Raw genomic sequence first — 16797 nt, 5'->3', positions numbered from 1 at the left:
ATGTGAGATTATCAATGCTCAGATTTCCAGTATTTAATTAGCACTTAAAAACATTTACAGTACTGTGTAAAAGTTTTAGGCCTCCATTAGTTTTATTTAAAAACTCTCTCTCTGATTTTTGCCAGTAAAAACTTTGCCACATTACAATCAATATGAATAAACATGCATTCAGTATTCAGAATGTGTTTTTTTCAGTAAAGTTCTGAATATGTAGATTAGATAAATACAGTTAAAAGAACACAGGTTTAGGTCATCACTTAGATTTGTTCAATTCATCACCTGATTTAATTTAATGAAGGACTGATTAGGTAAACTATATTGGATGTTACTCTAAATACTGGAGTTTAGATGGCTTAAGACTCTTTGCCTCTTCAGTTTTGGTAAAAGGCACCAAGACTCTCTTCCCACATTTCAACCTTAATAATCGATTGGCCAAAAGCAGACATTGTTCCCTTCACCAGAACTCCTTTTCCAGAATTTGTCACCCCCTGTCCCTTTTCCTCTGGTAAACGTCATACAGCCGTCATAATACATCTGGTTGAATAGATTATCATCACATGAAATGTATGGTTCATAAATGCCAAGAGCAAACCAGTTTTGATACCAGTTGTAGTCATAGGGCACAGAGAACATGATCGCCATTTCACCGAAATGTTTTGTTTCATTATTGAGGATTTGGTACGTCAGGACACAGACAGAACCACAAGCTGTGTGTGGAGTTTTGGAAAACGAGCATGCTTCTTGCGGCTTTTTTGCGATGGTAGGTTGTGGCGGTTGGTGACAGTATCCACTGGAGGTGTAGGTCCTGTTATACAGAAAGAGAGATTATAATTCAGAATGTAGAATACAGATCTGTAACAGGTAACAGACAGTGTGAAGCAGACAGACATAAAGGGAAAATTTAGTCATAAGTGGCAATTCAGGGCTCCATGCACCATTTCACAAGTAGGCCCATGAGATTCTGAGCAGCATGATGATTTTGGGTGCTAGTGCCTTTAAAATGCTACAGCAAAATCAGTTCATCTCTGATATGTGCATCACATTTCCTTCTTTCTTTCTTTCTTTCTTTCTTACTTTCTTTCTTATTTATTTATTCATCTATCTTCTCCAGCATTATCAATGATAACGTTAACAATATAAAAATACACTTTGCCATGGTTGACAAACTAACATAGCAATATGGCCCCTAAACTAGTATCAACTGAGAGATGTAGAGGTTGCATACTTTTTTAACACTACACTTCATAAACCATTTATACATCTAAATCCACCAAAGAAGCCATTTCCTCTCCATCACCACATAAAGATATCATGGTTAAAATGTCCCAGTTTAGTGCTATCAATAATGAAATATTAATTGAACTGGGTGATCTTACACCATCTATGAACTTGTTAAAGAATGTGTTTCACTGAATAGTATTGGACATACTTCAGACAGTAAACACCTCACTCATATTAGGCATAACACATCAAAACTAAAGTCTCTCTTAAAAAAGAAAAATCTAGAAGCAGCTCTATTGAGTATTTACAGACTGATTCCAAATCTACCTTTCATTGGAAAAATTATTGAGAAAATTGTCTTCAAGCAACTCACTGGCCTTTTTGTCCTTGAGTAGCTGTCTATACACATTTCAGTTAGGATTCTGCACTAATCATAGTACTGAGACTGATCTAATGTATGTTATTAATGACAATTAAATTCAAAGTCTGTTAAACTATCTGCTCTACTACTGCTTGATCTCTGCGCTGCCTTTGACACCATTGACCATAACATTCTTATAGATAGACTTAAGACCTGGGTTGGACTCTCAGGAACTGTTCAACAATGGTTCTGCTCAAGTCAAGTCAGGTCAAAGTTTATTTATATAGTGCTTTTTACAACAGGTGTCGTCACAAAGCGGCTTTATAGAAAAATCCGGGTCCAAGCCCCCATGAGCATTGCCAATGGCAACAGAGCAAGAGGAAGAAACCTTGAGAGGAACCTAGTCTCAAAAGGGAAACCCATCCTCCTCCAGTCGACACCAGATAGCAAACATCATCATCATCATCATCGTTAACCGCGTAGTCCAGCTAGGGTCGCGGTAGCAGTTAGGAGAGCAGAGAATCCCAGACGACCCTGTCCCCCGCAAATTCCTCCAGCTCATTCCTGGGGACCCCAAGCCGCTCCCAGGCCAAGCTGGAGATATAATCCCTCCAGCGTGTCCTAGGACGACCCTGTCTTGTCCCAGTAGGCCGTGCCTGGTACACCCCCACCGGGAGGCGTCCAGGGGGCATCCGGATCAGATGCCCGAACCACCTCAGCTGGCTCCTCTCAATGCGGAGGAGTAGCGGCTCTGCTCCGAGCTCCTCCCGGATGGCCGAGCTCCTCACCCTATCAAATAGAGTGTAGCCCGCCACCCTGCGAAAAAAGCTAATTTCTGCTGCTTGTATTTGTGATCTCATTCTTTCAGTCATTATCCATAGCTCATGACTATAGGTGAGGGTTGGGATGTAGACCGACCAGTAAACAGAGAGATTCGCCTTACAGCTCAGCTCCCTCTTCACCACTACAGTCCAGTACAGCGACCACATTACTGCTGCCACCTGTCCCAGCCTGCAGTCGATCACACGATCCCTCTTCCCATCACTTGTGAACAAGACCCCGAGATACTTAAACTCCTCCACCTGGGGCATGTCCTTTCCCCTTACCTGGAGTGGGCATGCCATCCTTTTCCAGGCTAAGACCATGGACTCAGACTTGGAGGTGCTGATCCGCATACCAACCGCTTCACACTCAGCTGCAAATTGCTCCAGTGTGCGCTGGAGACATCCATGTGATCCAGCCAAAAGAACAACATCGTCTGCAAATAGCAGAGACGCCACCCTCTGGCCTCCACACATAATGCCCTCCTGACCACGGCTACGCCTTGACACCCTGTCCATGAATATCACGAACAGGAGTGGAGACAGGGCACAACCCTTGCGGAGTCCAACACTAACACTGAAAGAGTCCGACTTAATGCAGAGTATACGAACACAGCTCTCACTCCAGGAGTACAGAGATTGAATGGCCTGGAGTAGCAGCCCCGGCACCCCATACTCCCGGAGCACCTCCCACAAGATATCTCAGGGAACACAGTCGTAAGCCTTCTCCAATGCCACAAAACACATGCAGACTGGGTTGGCAAATTCCCATGCCCCCTCAACAATCTGTGAGAGGGTGAAAAGCTGGTCCATTGCTCCACAGCCGGGACGGAATCCACATTGTTCCTCCTCAATCCGAGGTTCAACTATCGGTTGAAGTCTCCTTTCTAGCACCTTGGCATAGACTTTCCCAGGGAGGCGGAGCTGTGTGATACCCCGATAGCTGGCACACACCCTCCTGTCCCCTTTCTTAAAAATAGGGACCACCACCACTGTTCCCGAGGTCCATGCAATATTGCAGAGGCGTGCCAGCCACGACAGCCCCACAATATCCAGAGTCTTAAGCATCTCTGGACGAATCTCATCTATCCCCGGTGCTTTGCCACTGAAGAGCTTGCCAACTACCTCAGTGACCTCCACCAGGGAAATGGAGCTTGACACATCAGAAGCCTCTGGCCCTGACTCCCGTGAGGTAGGCATGTCTCCCGGATTAAGGAGTTCCTCAAAGTGCTCCTTCCACCGACTGACATTATCCTCATTTGAAGTCAGAGTTTCTCCACCCCTCCCGAATACAGCTTAGGCACAGCCACCCCGACCACTCCTGAGTCGCCGGACAGTTGTCTTGAACCTCGAACCGAAAGTCTTTTTCCATGGCTTCTCCAAACTCCTCTCACATCCTGGATTTTGCTTCTGCCACCATGGTGGCTGCTACCTTTTTTTGCCTGTCAGTACCTATCAGCTGAGTCAGGAGTCCTTCGGGCCATCCAGTCCCTAACGGCATCTTTCTTCAGCTTGACGGCCTCCCTCACCCCTGGTGCCCACCAAGGGGTTCTTGGGTTACCGCCCTGACAGGCACCAACAAGCTTTTGGCCACAGCTACTCCCGGCAGCTTCCATAATGGAGGTTTTGAACAGGGTCCATTCAGATGTCCCCTACCTCCTCCGGGACATGAGAAAAGCACTCCCGGAGGTGGGAGTTAAAATCATTCCGAACAGGGGCCTCCGACAGTCGTTCCCAGCACACCCTCACTATTCACTTGGGCCTACTAGGTCTGACCATTGGTCTTCCCTGCCATCTGATCCAACTCACCACCAGATGGTGATCAGTTGACAGCTCAGCACCTCTCTTCACCTGAGTGTCCAGAACATATGGTCCCAAGTCAGATGAAACGACAACAAAGTCGATCATTGACCTATGACCCAAAGAGCTCTGGTACCATGTACACTTATGAACATCCTGGTGTTCAAACTTGGTGTTTGTTATGGACAATCCATGCCTGGCACAGTCCAATAACAATTCACCATTTGGGTTTAGATCGGGCAGGCCGTTCTTCCCAATCACACCTCTCCAGGTCTCCCAGTCATTGCCAACATGAGCATTGAAGTCTCCCAGTAAGACCATGGAGTCTGTAGGCGGGAACCTTTCCAGAACCCCGCCCACTTGCTCCAAGAAGGCCGAATACTCCAACCTGCTGTTTGGTGCATAAGCATACACAACAGTCACAGTTTTCCTCTCTGCGATTTTAATTCGCATTGAGGCGACCCTCTTGTCCACCGGGACAAACTCCAACTGCACAGCTGCCAGCCGGGGACTCGTGAGTATCCCCACACCTGCCCAGCGCCTCTCACCCTGTCCAACCCTGGAGTAGGAAAGGGACCAACCCCTATCAAGGAGTTTGGTTCCAGAGCCGACACTGTGGGTGAAGCTGAGTCCAACTATATGTAGTTGGTGCCTCTCAACCTCCTGCACAAGCTCCGGCTCCTTCCCTCCCAGTGAGGTTACATTCCATACACCAAAAACCAGTTTCTGCCGCAGGGACCTAGGCCACCAGGGCCCCACCCCCCCGCAATCTCCCACTGCCTTTACGGCACTGCACCACTCCCCCATGCTCGACCTTGCGGGTGGTGGGCCCACATGGTCTCCCCACTTTGCCTGAGCCCGGCTGGGTTACGTGGGCTGCCTGGCCACCAGGCGCTCGCCGGGGGACGCTACCCCCAGGCCTGGCTCCAGGGGTAGGTCCCGGTGACCCTCTCCCGGGCAGGGTACACGATTGTCCGTGTCCATTTTTCATAGAGGATTTTTGGATCAAGTTAGTCTGGGTCTTCACTCCAGACCTGTTTGCCCTGGGAGACCCTACCAGGAGCATACTGCTCCCGACGACTTAGCTCTGAAGATCCCTAGACCACACAAGCCCTCGACAAGGCCCCAATCCAGGAAGGCCCCAATCCAGGAAGGGATAGCAAACATCATTAGTATAAAATATTAGAATACAAAACGGGGAAAACAGGTGGAGCAATGGTTAATTAGATAGTTTTAGTTTATGCAGCAGCAGCAGCATCAGGAGAGTCATTTCATGAGGGTGAGGTTTGCACAGCGTTGTACAGAATGAAGCCCAATGGTGGTCAAAATGGTCCAGAAGGCTGGCGAGCAGTGGGTACCCGATCAAGGCAGAAGAAGCAACAGCATCAGACGCACAGGATGGGCAACTCGGCAAAGAAAAGGAAACACACAGTTCTGTAAGGAGTGACTGATCACAAATTACAGTATTAACAGAGCAGCAGAGACTCTGGCAGGTCTAGTTATTACAGCCTAACTAAAAGGGAGAAACCAGAAGGTAACAGAGACGTGAGGCTCCTTGAGATGTCAGCGCCCCTGATGGTTCATAGTATGAGAGAAGCACACTCAGCTTAAAGCTTTATAGGTCAGTAAAAGAATACTGTAATCGATGTGAAATTTAACTGACAACCAGTGTAGGTTTGATAAAACTGGGTCAAACTCTCTAGTTCTTGTGAGGACTCTGGCTGCAGCATTCTGGACTAACTGAAGCTTGTTAAGGCTTTTGCTGGAACATCCAGACAGCAGGGCATTACACTAATCTAGCCTTCAGGTAATAAATGCATGAACTAACTTTCCTGCATCCTGCAGAGATAATGCATTTCATAATCTAGCAATACTGTGGAGATGCAGGAAGGCTATTCTACTAATATTTGTTATATGTGCGTCGAAGGACAGATCAGGATCTATCATGACACCAAGATTTTTTACAGATGAACCTGACACAACTGATAAACTATTAAGTTTTAAATATTAAATATTATACCAAAATATTAAGTGTTAGTAGCATATATAATATGAATAATGTAGGTCTTAAAACAGAGCCCTGTGGAACACCATACTTTACTTTTGCGAGGACAGATGATTCACCATTTACATTAACAAACTGATAGCGATCAGTGAGGTAAGATCAGAATCAGGAAAGATATAAAGGGGAGAGTCAAGATATATAATTTGATAGTTTGCAGGGATCAAGATTAGCTTTCTTAATCAGAGGTCTAATTACTGCTAGTTTAAGAGTTTTGGGATATAGCCAAGGCTAAGAGAGGAGTTTATTATTGATAGGATAGGCTTGGTTATTTTTGGCAAAATTTCTTTGAGTAAACGAGTTGGAATATACAAGTACAAGTAGAAGATTTTGCGGAGGAAACTATTTTAACTAGTTCATTTTGTTGAAGTAAGGTAAATGATTCCAGCCTCTCTGCAGTTGTTACAATATTCTCATGATTTAGACTGGCATTATAAGGCAGCAAGTTTGTAGAGTTTAACTGTGCATTCTGAATTTCCTGCCTAAAGTTTTCAATTTTATCACTAAAGAAATTCATAAATTCATTGCTGCTATAGGCTAATGGCATCTGGGGTTCAGTAACTGTTTGGTTCTTAGTTATTTTAGAAATTGTACGAAATAATAATCTAGGATCATTCTTATTGTTTTCTATGAGAGGAGAGATTTGAGCGTGCTGCAGTAAGTGCTCTTCTGTAGTCTATAAGGCTCTCCTTCAAGGCGGACTGAAACACTTCTAGTTTAGTTGGGCACCATTTTTCACTCTTTTTCGTTGTCTGACAGTGTTTTAAAGCTCGAGTATGATCATTATACCATGGGGCGAGTTTTTTCTGCCTTACTATTTTATTTTTTAATGGAGCCACATTATGTAGAGTAGATCGAAAAGTATCTTCTAAGAACTTGGTCATAATATCTAATTCGGTAGGATTAGATGGACAGCTGACAGAAGCTGATAATTGTGGGAGGTTTCTGATAAAGCTACCAGCTGTGGAGAAAGTTATAGTCCGCTTAACACAATAGCATGGTGATGCATTAGTGATACATTACATTACCACTAAAACGAATTTCATACGAGATTAGGTAGTGATCTGAGACTGCTGTGCTCTGGGGGAGAATGGCTAAATGATCTATGTTTACACCAAAGGTCAGAATTAAGTCTAAAGTGTGGCTGCAGTTTGAGTGAAACCTACAGAGTCTAAGATAGATATAAATGCCTTACTTAGTGCATCTTGAGGTTTGTCAAAGTGCATATTAAAATATCCGACAATTATTACTTTATTTGAATAATTTATTAAACTTGATAGAAAGTCTGACAATTGCTGTAAGAACTGAGAATACGGCCCTGGCGGTCTACAGATTGTAATTAGTGAAAAGGAATTCTTATTTGTTCCTTGATCACTTTTATTAAGAAAGAGAACTTCAAAAAAAGAGAGTTTATAGCCTACTTTCTGGCTCACGCCTAAAGCTTTAGTATGGATTTTTGATGCTTTGTTTTATTCAGGGAACAGATACAGTCTCAATTGGGTGGAACCTATGTGGCGTCTCAAGGCAGCTCGCAGACAGTCGGTTTAGCCTGTTTGTCTGCTGCCTGGCCTCGGCCCTGGTTTGTCAGCAACTAACTGTCCTACATACATCTTTTTACATTTTAATCTGAATTATTTTTGTCTTTTATCATTTGTGAAGGCTGTAGTATATAAAAGCTATTGTATAGATAAACTTACCTTGCCTATAAACAGCACTCTCACATAATCGTCTTTTCTGTCCAAGTGAGTCACTGACAGGTGAATGGCGGAGGATATAGCATCCTCTTTAGACCAGTTAGGGCGACATACAAACTGAAATAGATTCGCTACGTAAGGAAGACGATGCATGAACTGAAATGGATCCAGCCTAGCATTTACCACCTTTACTCTTCCTGGCACACCCTTTTCAACACTTTCTCCTCTAGTTAGCGGCATTACGCAGTCCTAAGGTCTGGTTTGTGAAGCAGCCTGAGGTCATGAAGCACCTTCAATAGTCCATCGTTCTCAACTGTAAATAGTGTTTAGTTGGCATGATAAACGATTATACTTGACTAATTTTTTATCTTACCATCAAATAGCCTACTTTAAAATATAATTTTTAAATATACCATCATCATACTCTTATAACTGATTGGTAAAGCTGTCAATGTCAGATTTTTTACATAAACATAATTGATGCTTTATTGATGACAGCTGACTGTCTCATTTTCCATAACTGGGGTGGCCAGACAATTTTTTCAGTGACAGTGAGTTCTGCAGGTTAATAACCCAGAAGCCCATTTCAGTCTGAGAGACTCTCAGCGACAACATTGATCTGTACTTACCTTGGATTTGCTAAGATGTATCCATCACTGCAATTGGTGATTTGAATGGCGACATTTCTGTGTGTGTTTATGCTCTGGGAAATTTGCTCAATGGAGGTGCCAAACAGGGTCGCGCTAGACAAAACAGTTGATGCTGCTGCAGCTGCCATTGCCTAATGAGAGTGGAAAAAGTATTAATTAATTGACCAAGTGGGTTTTAAGGCCTGTCATAGGATATAAAACATCATATTATTGGTTAGTATTAATTTGCTCTACCCACTGGTGCATGGTGAAATCATCATCAGAAGGCATTTTTGAGGCAGGACAGAAAAAGAAATTTTGACAAAAGACTACAGAAAATCAAGAACACAGGATCTGATGTACTGAGCCTATTACACCAATTTCTGCTTGCATGTTCTGTATGACCCTGGCACACAAGCCTAAACACTTTTATGGGCCGTGTACCTGGAAAACACTTTTCTGTCCCTCAGGCGCATGCATTTGAGGGAGGGACGCACAAAACATGTCGGGATTGCAAAAAGGGGGTGGAGATATTGAAAAAGCAGCTGATTACATATTCCACTCACTTAGCTAAATCTCAAAGACATGTTGTTGAGAGCATCCTTTAACAATGACTGCAGACAAAGTGGCTAGACAGACACAGAATCTGAAAAAAAATTTTTACACTGTTTTTACACTATTCATAGTAATCGATTGTATCATTAAGAGGGCCGCGTCACCATGTTGGTAGGTGAGCTGTAACTCTGCCTGTGCTCTGATAGAGCTTGTCTCATCACCATTACTGCAGATACAGCCCTGCAGGTGGATAAACACCAATAAAACAGACCAGTATGAACACAAAAGGATGAAAAGACACTTTAGATGCATCTCCAGAAAACACTATGAGAAGAAGATTAGCTAGATTGGTGGATCCGTATAACCTGCACATCTCCAGAGTTCAGAACATTCCAGTGTGTGATATTTTACAAAACTAATAAAAGAGATATAAAGCCAAAGTCAGCTTCATATTCACCAGCTTCTCATTTGAACTTTCTGTTCCACCTTGAAATGGAGCTGCAGTTACACTGTGGTGCCTTAAACACACAACCCCAATTCCACAAAAGTTGGTACGCTGTGTAAAATGTAAATAAATCGAAATAAAAACTGAATGCAATGATTTGCAAATCTCATAGACCCATATTTTATTCACAATAGAACATAAAAAACATATCAGATGTTGAAAGTGGGACATTTTACTATTTCATGAAAAATATTAACTCATTTAGAACTTGATGGCAGCAACTCATCTCAAAAAAGTTGGGACAGGGCCATGTCTACTATTGAGTAGCATCCCCTCTGTGCGCTGATAACAAGCTGGATGGTCCCTCTCCTCTTGAGTCCGCAGGACACAGCGTCCGTGGTTTCCAAAAAGAATTTCAAATTTTGATTCATCTGACCACAGAACAGTTTTCCATTTTGCCTCAGTCCATTTGTGGACTGTGAGCTTTGGCCCAGAGAAGTTGGCGGCATTTCTGCATCCTGTTTATATATGGTTCCTTCTTTGCATGATACAGCTTTAATTTGCATTTATGGATTGCACGGTGAACTGTGTTCACAGACAATGATTTCTGGAAGTGTTTCTCAGCCCATGCAGTGATTTCCAGTACAGAATCATGCCTGTTTTCAGTGCAGTGCCGCCTGAGGGCCCGAAGAGCACAAGCATCCAATATTGACCGTTGGCCTTGTTCCTTGAGTAAAGTGATTTCTCCAGATTCTCTGAATCTTTTTATGATATTATGCACTGTAGATGGTGGGATATCCAAAGTCTTTGCAATTTTACATTAAGGAACATTTTTCTGAAATTGTTCCACAATTTTTAGATGCAGTTTTTCACAGATTGGTGAACCTCTGCCCATCTTTGCTTCTGAGAGAATCTGCCTCTCTAAAATGCTCTTTTTATATCAAGTCATGTGTTTGTTGCAAATTGCTCCTCCAGCTACTTTTCCAGCCTTTTGTTGCTCTGTCTTAACTTTTTTGAGATGCTGCCATCAAGTTCTAAATGAGTTAGTGTTTTTCATGAAATGGTAAAATGTCTCACTTTCAACATCTGATACGTGCTCTATGTTCTATTGCAAATAAAATATGGGTCTATGAGATTGCAAATTATTGCATTCTGTTTTTATTTACATTTATTTACATTTTACACAGCATCCCAACCTTTTTGGAATTGGGATTGTAGAACAAATTACGAAAGTTGGCGAATATAAAGCCAACATCAGCTTACCTTACTAAATGCAATAATTTACCTAAATAAATGCATTAATTAACCTCAATAAACACATTACTTTACCTCAATACACAAATTACTTTACCTCAATAAATGCTCCGCTCAAATTTTCTCTTGGAGATGTTTAATGAGCAGCTGTTGAACGCGTCTCATTGGGTGATCTAACACCGCGTCCCAAACCTCACACTTCTGTACTTCACCTACTACACTTCTAATGGTATATGTGCTATTTTTACACACTATTTAGTGAGCTAGTATGCAGTTTGGGACAGGGTACTCGTAACGCAGCAGGAAATCTCAGCCGTTTAGATTTCAGCTTTCATTTGCTATCACTACAACAAATCTAAAAAATTAAGGCAATACATTCAAATATATCAGTTAATATGCTTTAAAAATGAGACTTAAAGTGATCCAAAAAACTATTGTGTTTTACTGCCTCTGCTTGATCAGTTATGGATTTGTCATCTCATTACAAACAGCCACAGCACTGCTGAATGAACTTTATGTTGCCTACCAAAATGGTGGCAGTGTGCTTGTGACATCATCGGAATACTATCAGTCAGATGTGAGAAGATGCAATACGGAATGTGCTGGGATGCACTTGCAGTCCATATTATCATTCAAACTCTGTTATCTTAGCCAGATCAAATATTAATCCTGTAGATCAGAGATCATCAAATCTATACCTTTAATCCAGTCTCCAGTCCTGGATTTTGCAAACACTGGTGGGTATAAGCCTAGGTGGGCAATCAACTCCATTAGCAGTTCAATTAACTACCAGTGTTTACGAAATACGGGACTAGAAACTGGACTCAACGTCCAGATTTGAAGACCTCTGCTCTAGATCATTGGTCTCCTGAAGATCCAAGTTCCAACCACAGTTGGCCACTCCTGCTCCAACTAATCAACCTCTTCCCAAGTGATTGGCTGGATCAGATATATTTGAGTTAATTAACAGGCAGGGCAGCTTATTGGATACAAATTGGAACTAATCTCTTCATGAAGGTAGCTCTCCAGGACCAGGGTTGAAGACCACTGCTGTAGAATGTTTTGGTGGGAAAGAACTTCATTAATTAACACTGTTTTCTTTTCATCACTGAAATGTATTTTGTTTTGTTTCGAGCTTCTTGATGGTTGCATTAAACCAGTTCATCTTGTAATTGTTATTCAGCCAATAGTGTTTTTATTTATTGTTGTTGCTTTGCACAGAATTAAGTAAACACTAACATTATCTGTGTGATAATTGTACTTTATGTGGCTAACATTAGCCTATCAACTGAATTATGTAGCTAACATAGCTTACCCAGCAAACTTGGCTTGAATAGACTTTATATCGACACGCTTCTGACAATGTGTGGTACATTACTTCTGATAAGGTTTTTTTGTGTGCTAAAGGTTGGTCATGTTTGTGTTTTTTTCTGAAAATGTTGTCATCTTTTCTGTTTACAGGTTGGAAATAACATGACAGAAATTCTGCAGCAAACTTAATAGATGTGTTTTCAGTTTAACAGTAACCCAATAATAATAGGGTAGAACGAGATGGGATGAACCCAGTACTGGGTTAACGTAACCATATTTTAACCCAGACTGTTGGGTTATTCAAGTCAGATTAACCCAGTGTGTTGTGTTATATAGTGACCCAGCACTGGGTTATGGATAGTGCCCAAATTGAGTTGTTTTTAACCCAGGATTATTTTGAGTTTGGGCAGACCTAACCAATTAAACATTTTGGGTTTTTTTTGTTTGTTTGCTTTGTTCGTTTGTTTTTGAAGTGAAAAGGAGTAAAGACAAACTCTGCAGCAAAAAAAAATAAATAAATAAATAAAGAAATTCTTAATAACACCACCTTCAGGGTAGATTTTGGGGTATGTTTAGGATCATCTTCCTGTTGTAGAAGCCCACTTTTTTTTTAGCTTCAAATTCTTGACTGACTGAGTTGCTTCCAGAATGTGCAGACATTTGGTAGAATCTATTCTTCCTTCTACTAGTACAATTTTTCATGTGTCACAACTCCAGGGTATAATAGATCCACCACCATGCTTAACAGTTCAGAAAGTCATTTTTTTCATCAAATGCTGCTTCTTTTTTTCTCCAAACATACTTTTGGTGACTGTGACTAAAGAGTTTACTTTTTACTTCATCAGTCCAGAGCACTTGTTTCCAAAATGCCTCTGGATTATCAAGATGTTGTTTTGCATACTTTAGCCATTGACTTTTGTGATGAGGTTGCACATTTCCTTTTGGTCACTCTTTCATGCAAATCATGTTTGTTTAAGCAACACTGCTCATTAGAACAGTGCACCAGCACTCCTGCTTGACCTAAACCCTCCTGAATGTCCTTTACTTTCAGATGGGGGTTTTGCTTTGCCTTTCTGGCAAACATATGAGCAGTTCTACAACATATGAGCAGTCCTACAACATATGAGCAGTTCTACAGCATATGAGCATTTCTATCTGAGAGTCCTCCAGATCTTGCCTTGACTTCCACAGATCCCTTTAACTGCTATTTCTTAATGACATTTCATACAGTGAAAACTGCAAGCTGGAAGTGCTTTGATACATTCTTATAGCCTTCTATTGTCTTGTAGGCATCAATTAACTTCATTTAACTTCATTTAAAGCTCCATTGAGTGTTAGCACAAGGATTGAAGAGTTAGAGAATTTATTACGCTCTGGAGTTCTCATTGGCTAACGGTTCCTAATGGCTATTTTTTATGTGTCAATCAAGGCTTTACAAGTTGAGGCTTACAGCTTTAAGTTCAGAAATGTACTGGAAGGGTGTTCAAACCTTTGCACATACTACATTAACCTTTTTTTTTTTTCTATATTTTAAGTTTAGCAGATTTTTTTTTATTTCTCAAATAGCGTCCTGCAAATGTTGCATTCACAACTTTTCTCTTCAAAAATCAACAAAATATGTCATGTGGCCAAGGGTGCCTGAATGTTTGTGTAACTTTAATGAGGGTGCCCTGTTGCATTTACCAACAAAAGTCCCACTTTTGCTGAGTTCACCTTAAATATGACTAGTATTTTCCAGGCAATTTCAAAAGTCATTAAAAGATTTAAACACATACCTGACCAAAGAAGTCTCTCAGTGGTTGTTTAAGTGTGTAGAGCTGGAGTTTGTCTTATAGAGATGAATCTTAGGTTGTCCTATTAAGTCAGACTGCTTGTATCTATATAACAGCCTATACAACCACAAGAGGAAGGAAATGACCAATTGATATAGATCCGTCTTTGACCAAGAGTTCTTGTTCTGTAAACTTTATTAAACTTAACCACGTTAAGAAGTACTCTGTGTAGCGGCTCTTCCTTTCACTTTCCTTAGCCGCTTATGGAGCAGGTTACTGGTAACAAGCCAGATGCAAAAAACTTCTCAGAAACAAAAATCTTCATGCAAAAAACTTTTACTATTCCAGTATTGATGTTTACAAGTCATAGTTGGCTCATTAGGATTTCGGTCAGAAAACTATGTTACTCCTAACCTGACCGTCTTAAATCTGTTAACTCAACACTCACATTCAAGGACGCTGTACGGAATGTTCCATTACTATATTACACGGGGGGGGGTTTCTTTAACTGCAACAACAATCCAATAAATATCATGTCAAGCAATTATATTAAGGTTTAACACAATATCAGAATAATAAAAAAAAGCAAATGTTTACTGAACACTATAAGATTCTTAAATGGCTCCTACATTTCCGGCCCCTAATTGTCTATGCAGTGGGCAGAACAATTACCAAACTTACTCAACAAAGGAGCCATTATACGCACATTTGATAATACTTATAGTCATAAGAAGCTAAATAAGACTAAATAAAGTCATTTCAAGAGTTCAGTGAGTCTCTTTATATTGCCTCTTGTATCAGACACAGTTTACTCACGGGTCTTCTGCCGCACCTGGAGTAGTGGGAAGTATTCTTTTACCCACCTTGCCCAAAAGATGTCAGCAATATATTGGACCTGCCGCCAACGCCGTCGTGCATACTGATCATCTTTAGAGAAGACTCCAGGTGGGATGTTCAGTTCCATCTTCAACAGCAACAGGTGGTTGGATTGTCAGATTATTTTGTGAGGGGTCTGCTGCTGATTATGGCCTCCACTTCGCACATGACAGTCTGAAGGCCCTCATCATCCAATGACTTGAGCACAGAGTTCATGATTTTTCTCATGATTTGAATCTGCTTTTCCCATACGCCGCCATGATGAGAGGCTGCAGGAACGTTAAAGATCCACCTGATATCCTTCTTCGTCATCGCATTCTCAATTATACCTTTGGTTCAGATCTTTCTGCGCCTCCTGCAGTTCTCTCTCTGGACCGACAAACTTTGTACCATTATCTGATCGCATGATCTTAACCTGTCCTCTTCTGCATAAGAAGCGACGCAAGGCGTTAATACAGGAGTCAGTATCAAGACTGTGAGTGATTTCGATGTGCACAGCTCTTACTCTTAGACAGGTGAGAGTTACCCCATATCTTTTGACTCTGCTTCTTCCACACTTAACTTCAAAGGGCCCAAAGTAGTCTACCCCGACACTGGTGAAAGGAGGCTGATCGGGTAAGGCGCGGTCCTCTTGCAGATCTGCCATTTTTTGTTCTCCTGTCCTGCTGTTGAGCCTTCTGCATACTGTGCATTTTGAAATAATTTTCCTTATAGCTGAGCTACTTTGAGGAATCCAGTATTTCACTCGCAATCTGGCGAGCATGTAATTGCGACCATAATGCCCAGTCTCCTTATGAATGTGTTGGAGAATAAGAATTGCAACCCGAGAATGTTTTGAGAGGATTGCAGGGTGCTTTATTTCTTCCGGCATTGACAATTTAGAGAGTCTGCCACCCACTCTTAGTATTCCGTTCTGCAGAATGGGATCTATAGATCTGACTGGTTTTCTTCACGTGAGCATTTTTCTCCAGGGCCTTGATTTCATCAGAGTATTCCTGCTGTTGACTGAATCGTATAAACTCTGTTTCAGCCTTGTCCATGTCCTCTAGAGAGAGAGAACTTGATTTCAGAGTCACCTTGTACTTCTCAACGCGGGTTCTGGTAAGTTCGTCTTTTCTGTTTGGGGAGCTTTCAGACTGGCTGATCTCATTCCTCAATGCTTTCCTCTTCTCTTTCAGACACAGCAGTACATCTTTGAGCCACAGCAGCCACGCTACTGCTCTCTTTAGCCTTGGCCAATCCGAGTAGTAGTCAACCAGCTTGTACATTGCGGAAGCCCTTTCTTCCACTCCTACCATGCTTACCACTGCACTTATCTCCACTTATCTCTGGATCATTTTCTATGGATGAGCCTCCTAGGTCAGGTTGCTCTGGCCATTCGTTTCTGGATCTCACTAAGAAACTTGGTCCTTGTATCCAAGTCTTGCTCTGAATGAAGTCCCTCATTTTCATTCCTCTAGATGCTTGATCAGCTGGATTAACTGCAGACTGTACATACCGCCACTGTGATGGCTGTGAATGTTCCCTTATCACTGCGACTCTATTAGCGACAAATGTCTTGAAGCGACTGCTTTCATTTGTGATGTATCGTAGAACTGTGGTGCTATCTGTCCAAAAATGGGATTCTTGGAGTTGGAATTGAAGTTCATGTCGCAGGATCTGATCCATTTTAACAGCAAACACAGCTGTGGTCAATTCCAGTCTCAGAATTGTGACATGCTTTAAAAGTGCCACTCTTGCCTTTCCCATCAAGAGAGTGCAGTGCTTCTTGTCCTTGTCATCAGTCAGGAGCAGGTAAGTAGCAGTATCATAGCCATTTTCTATTGCATCAGCAAAGTGATGAGAAATTCTGCAGACTGCAGGGGTCCAAATCCATTCGGCTGAACATATCTTCTTACAGCAAAGCCTTCTAGCAGTTGTAGGTCTGCCAACAATTCTTGCCATTTCTGTGCACGCTGGCCCTTAACCTCTTAATCCCAACCATGTTTTTCCTCAC

The 16797-nt window shown here is 41.9% G+C and overlaps 1 protein-coding gene across 1 annotated transcript; it reads right to left on the bottom strand.

Moving 5' to 3' along the window:
- Nucleotides 1-371: 371 nt before the first annotated feature.
- On the bottom strand, nucleotides 372-16069 carry LOC118803744 (DELTA-stichotoxin-Hmg2b-like). Its single transcript, XM_036564234.1, is given in 4 exon segments — nucleotides 372-474; nucleotides 476-805; nucleotides 8589-8740; nucleotides 15755-16069. Coding segments are annotated over 4 exon segments (900 nt in total).
- Between the last annotated feature and the right edge of the window lie 728 nt (nucleotides 16070-16797).

Source organism: Colossoma macropomum, unplaced genomic scaffold (genome assembly GCF_904425465.1).
Source record: "Colossoma macropomum unplaced genomic scaffold, Colossoma_macropomum, whole genome shotgun sequence".
NCBI classification, from domain to species: Eukaryota; Metazoa; Chordata; class Actinopteri; order Characiformes; family Serrasalmidae; genus Colossoma; species Colossoma macropomum.
The sequence above is the reverse complement of the archived record's forward strand: the minus strand, read 5'-3'. Positions and strand labels throughout refer to the sequence as shown.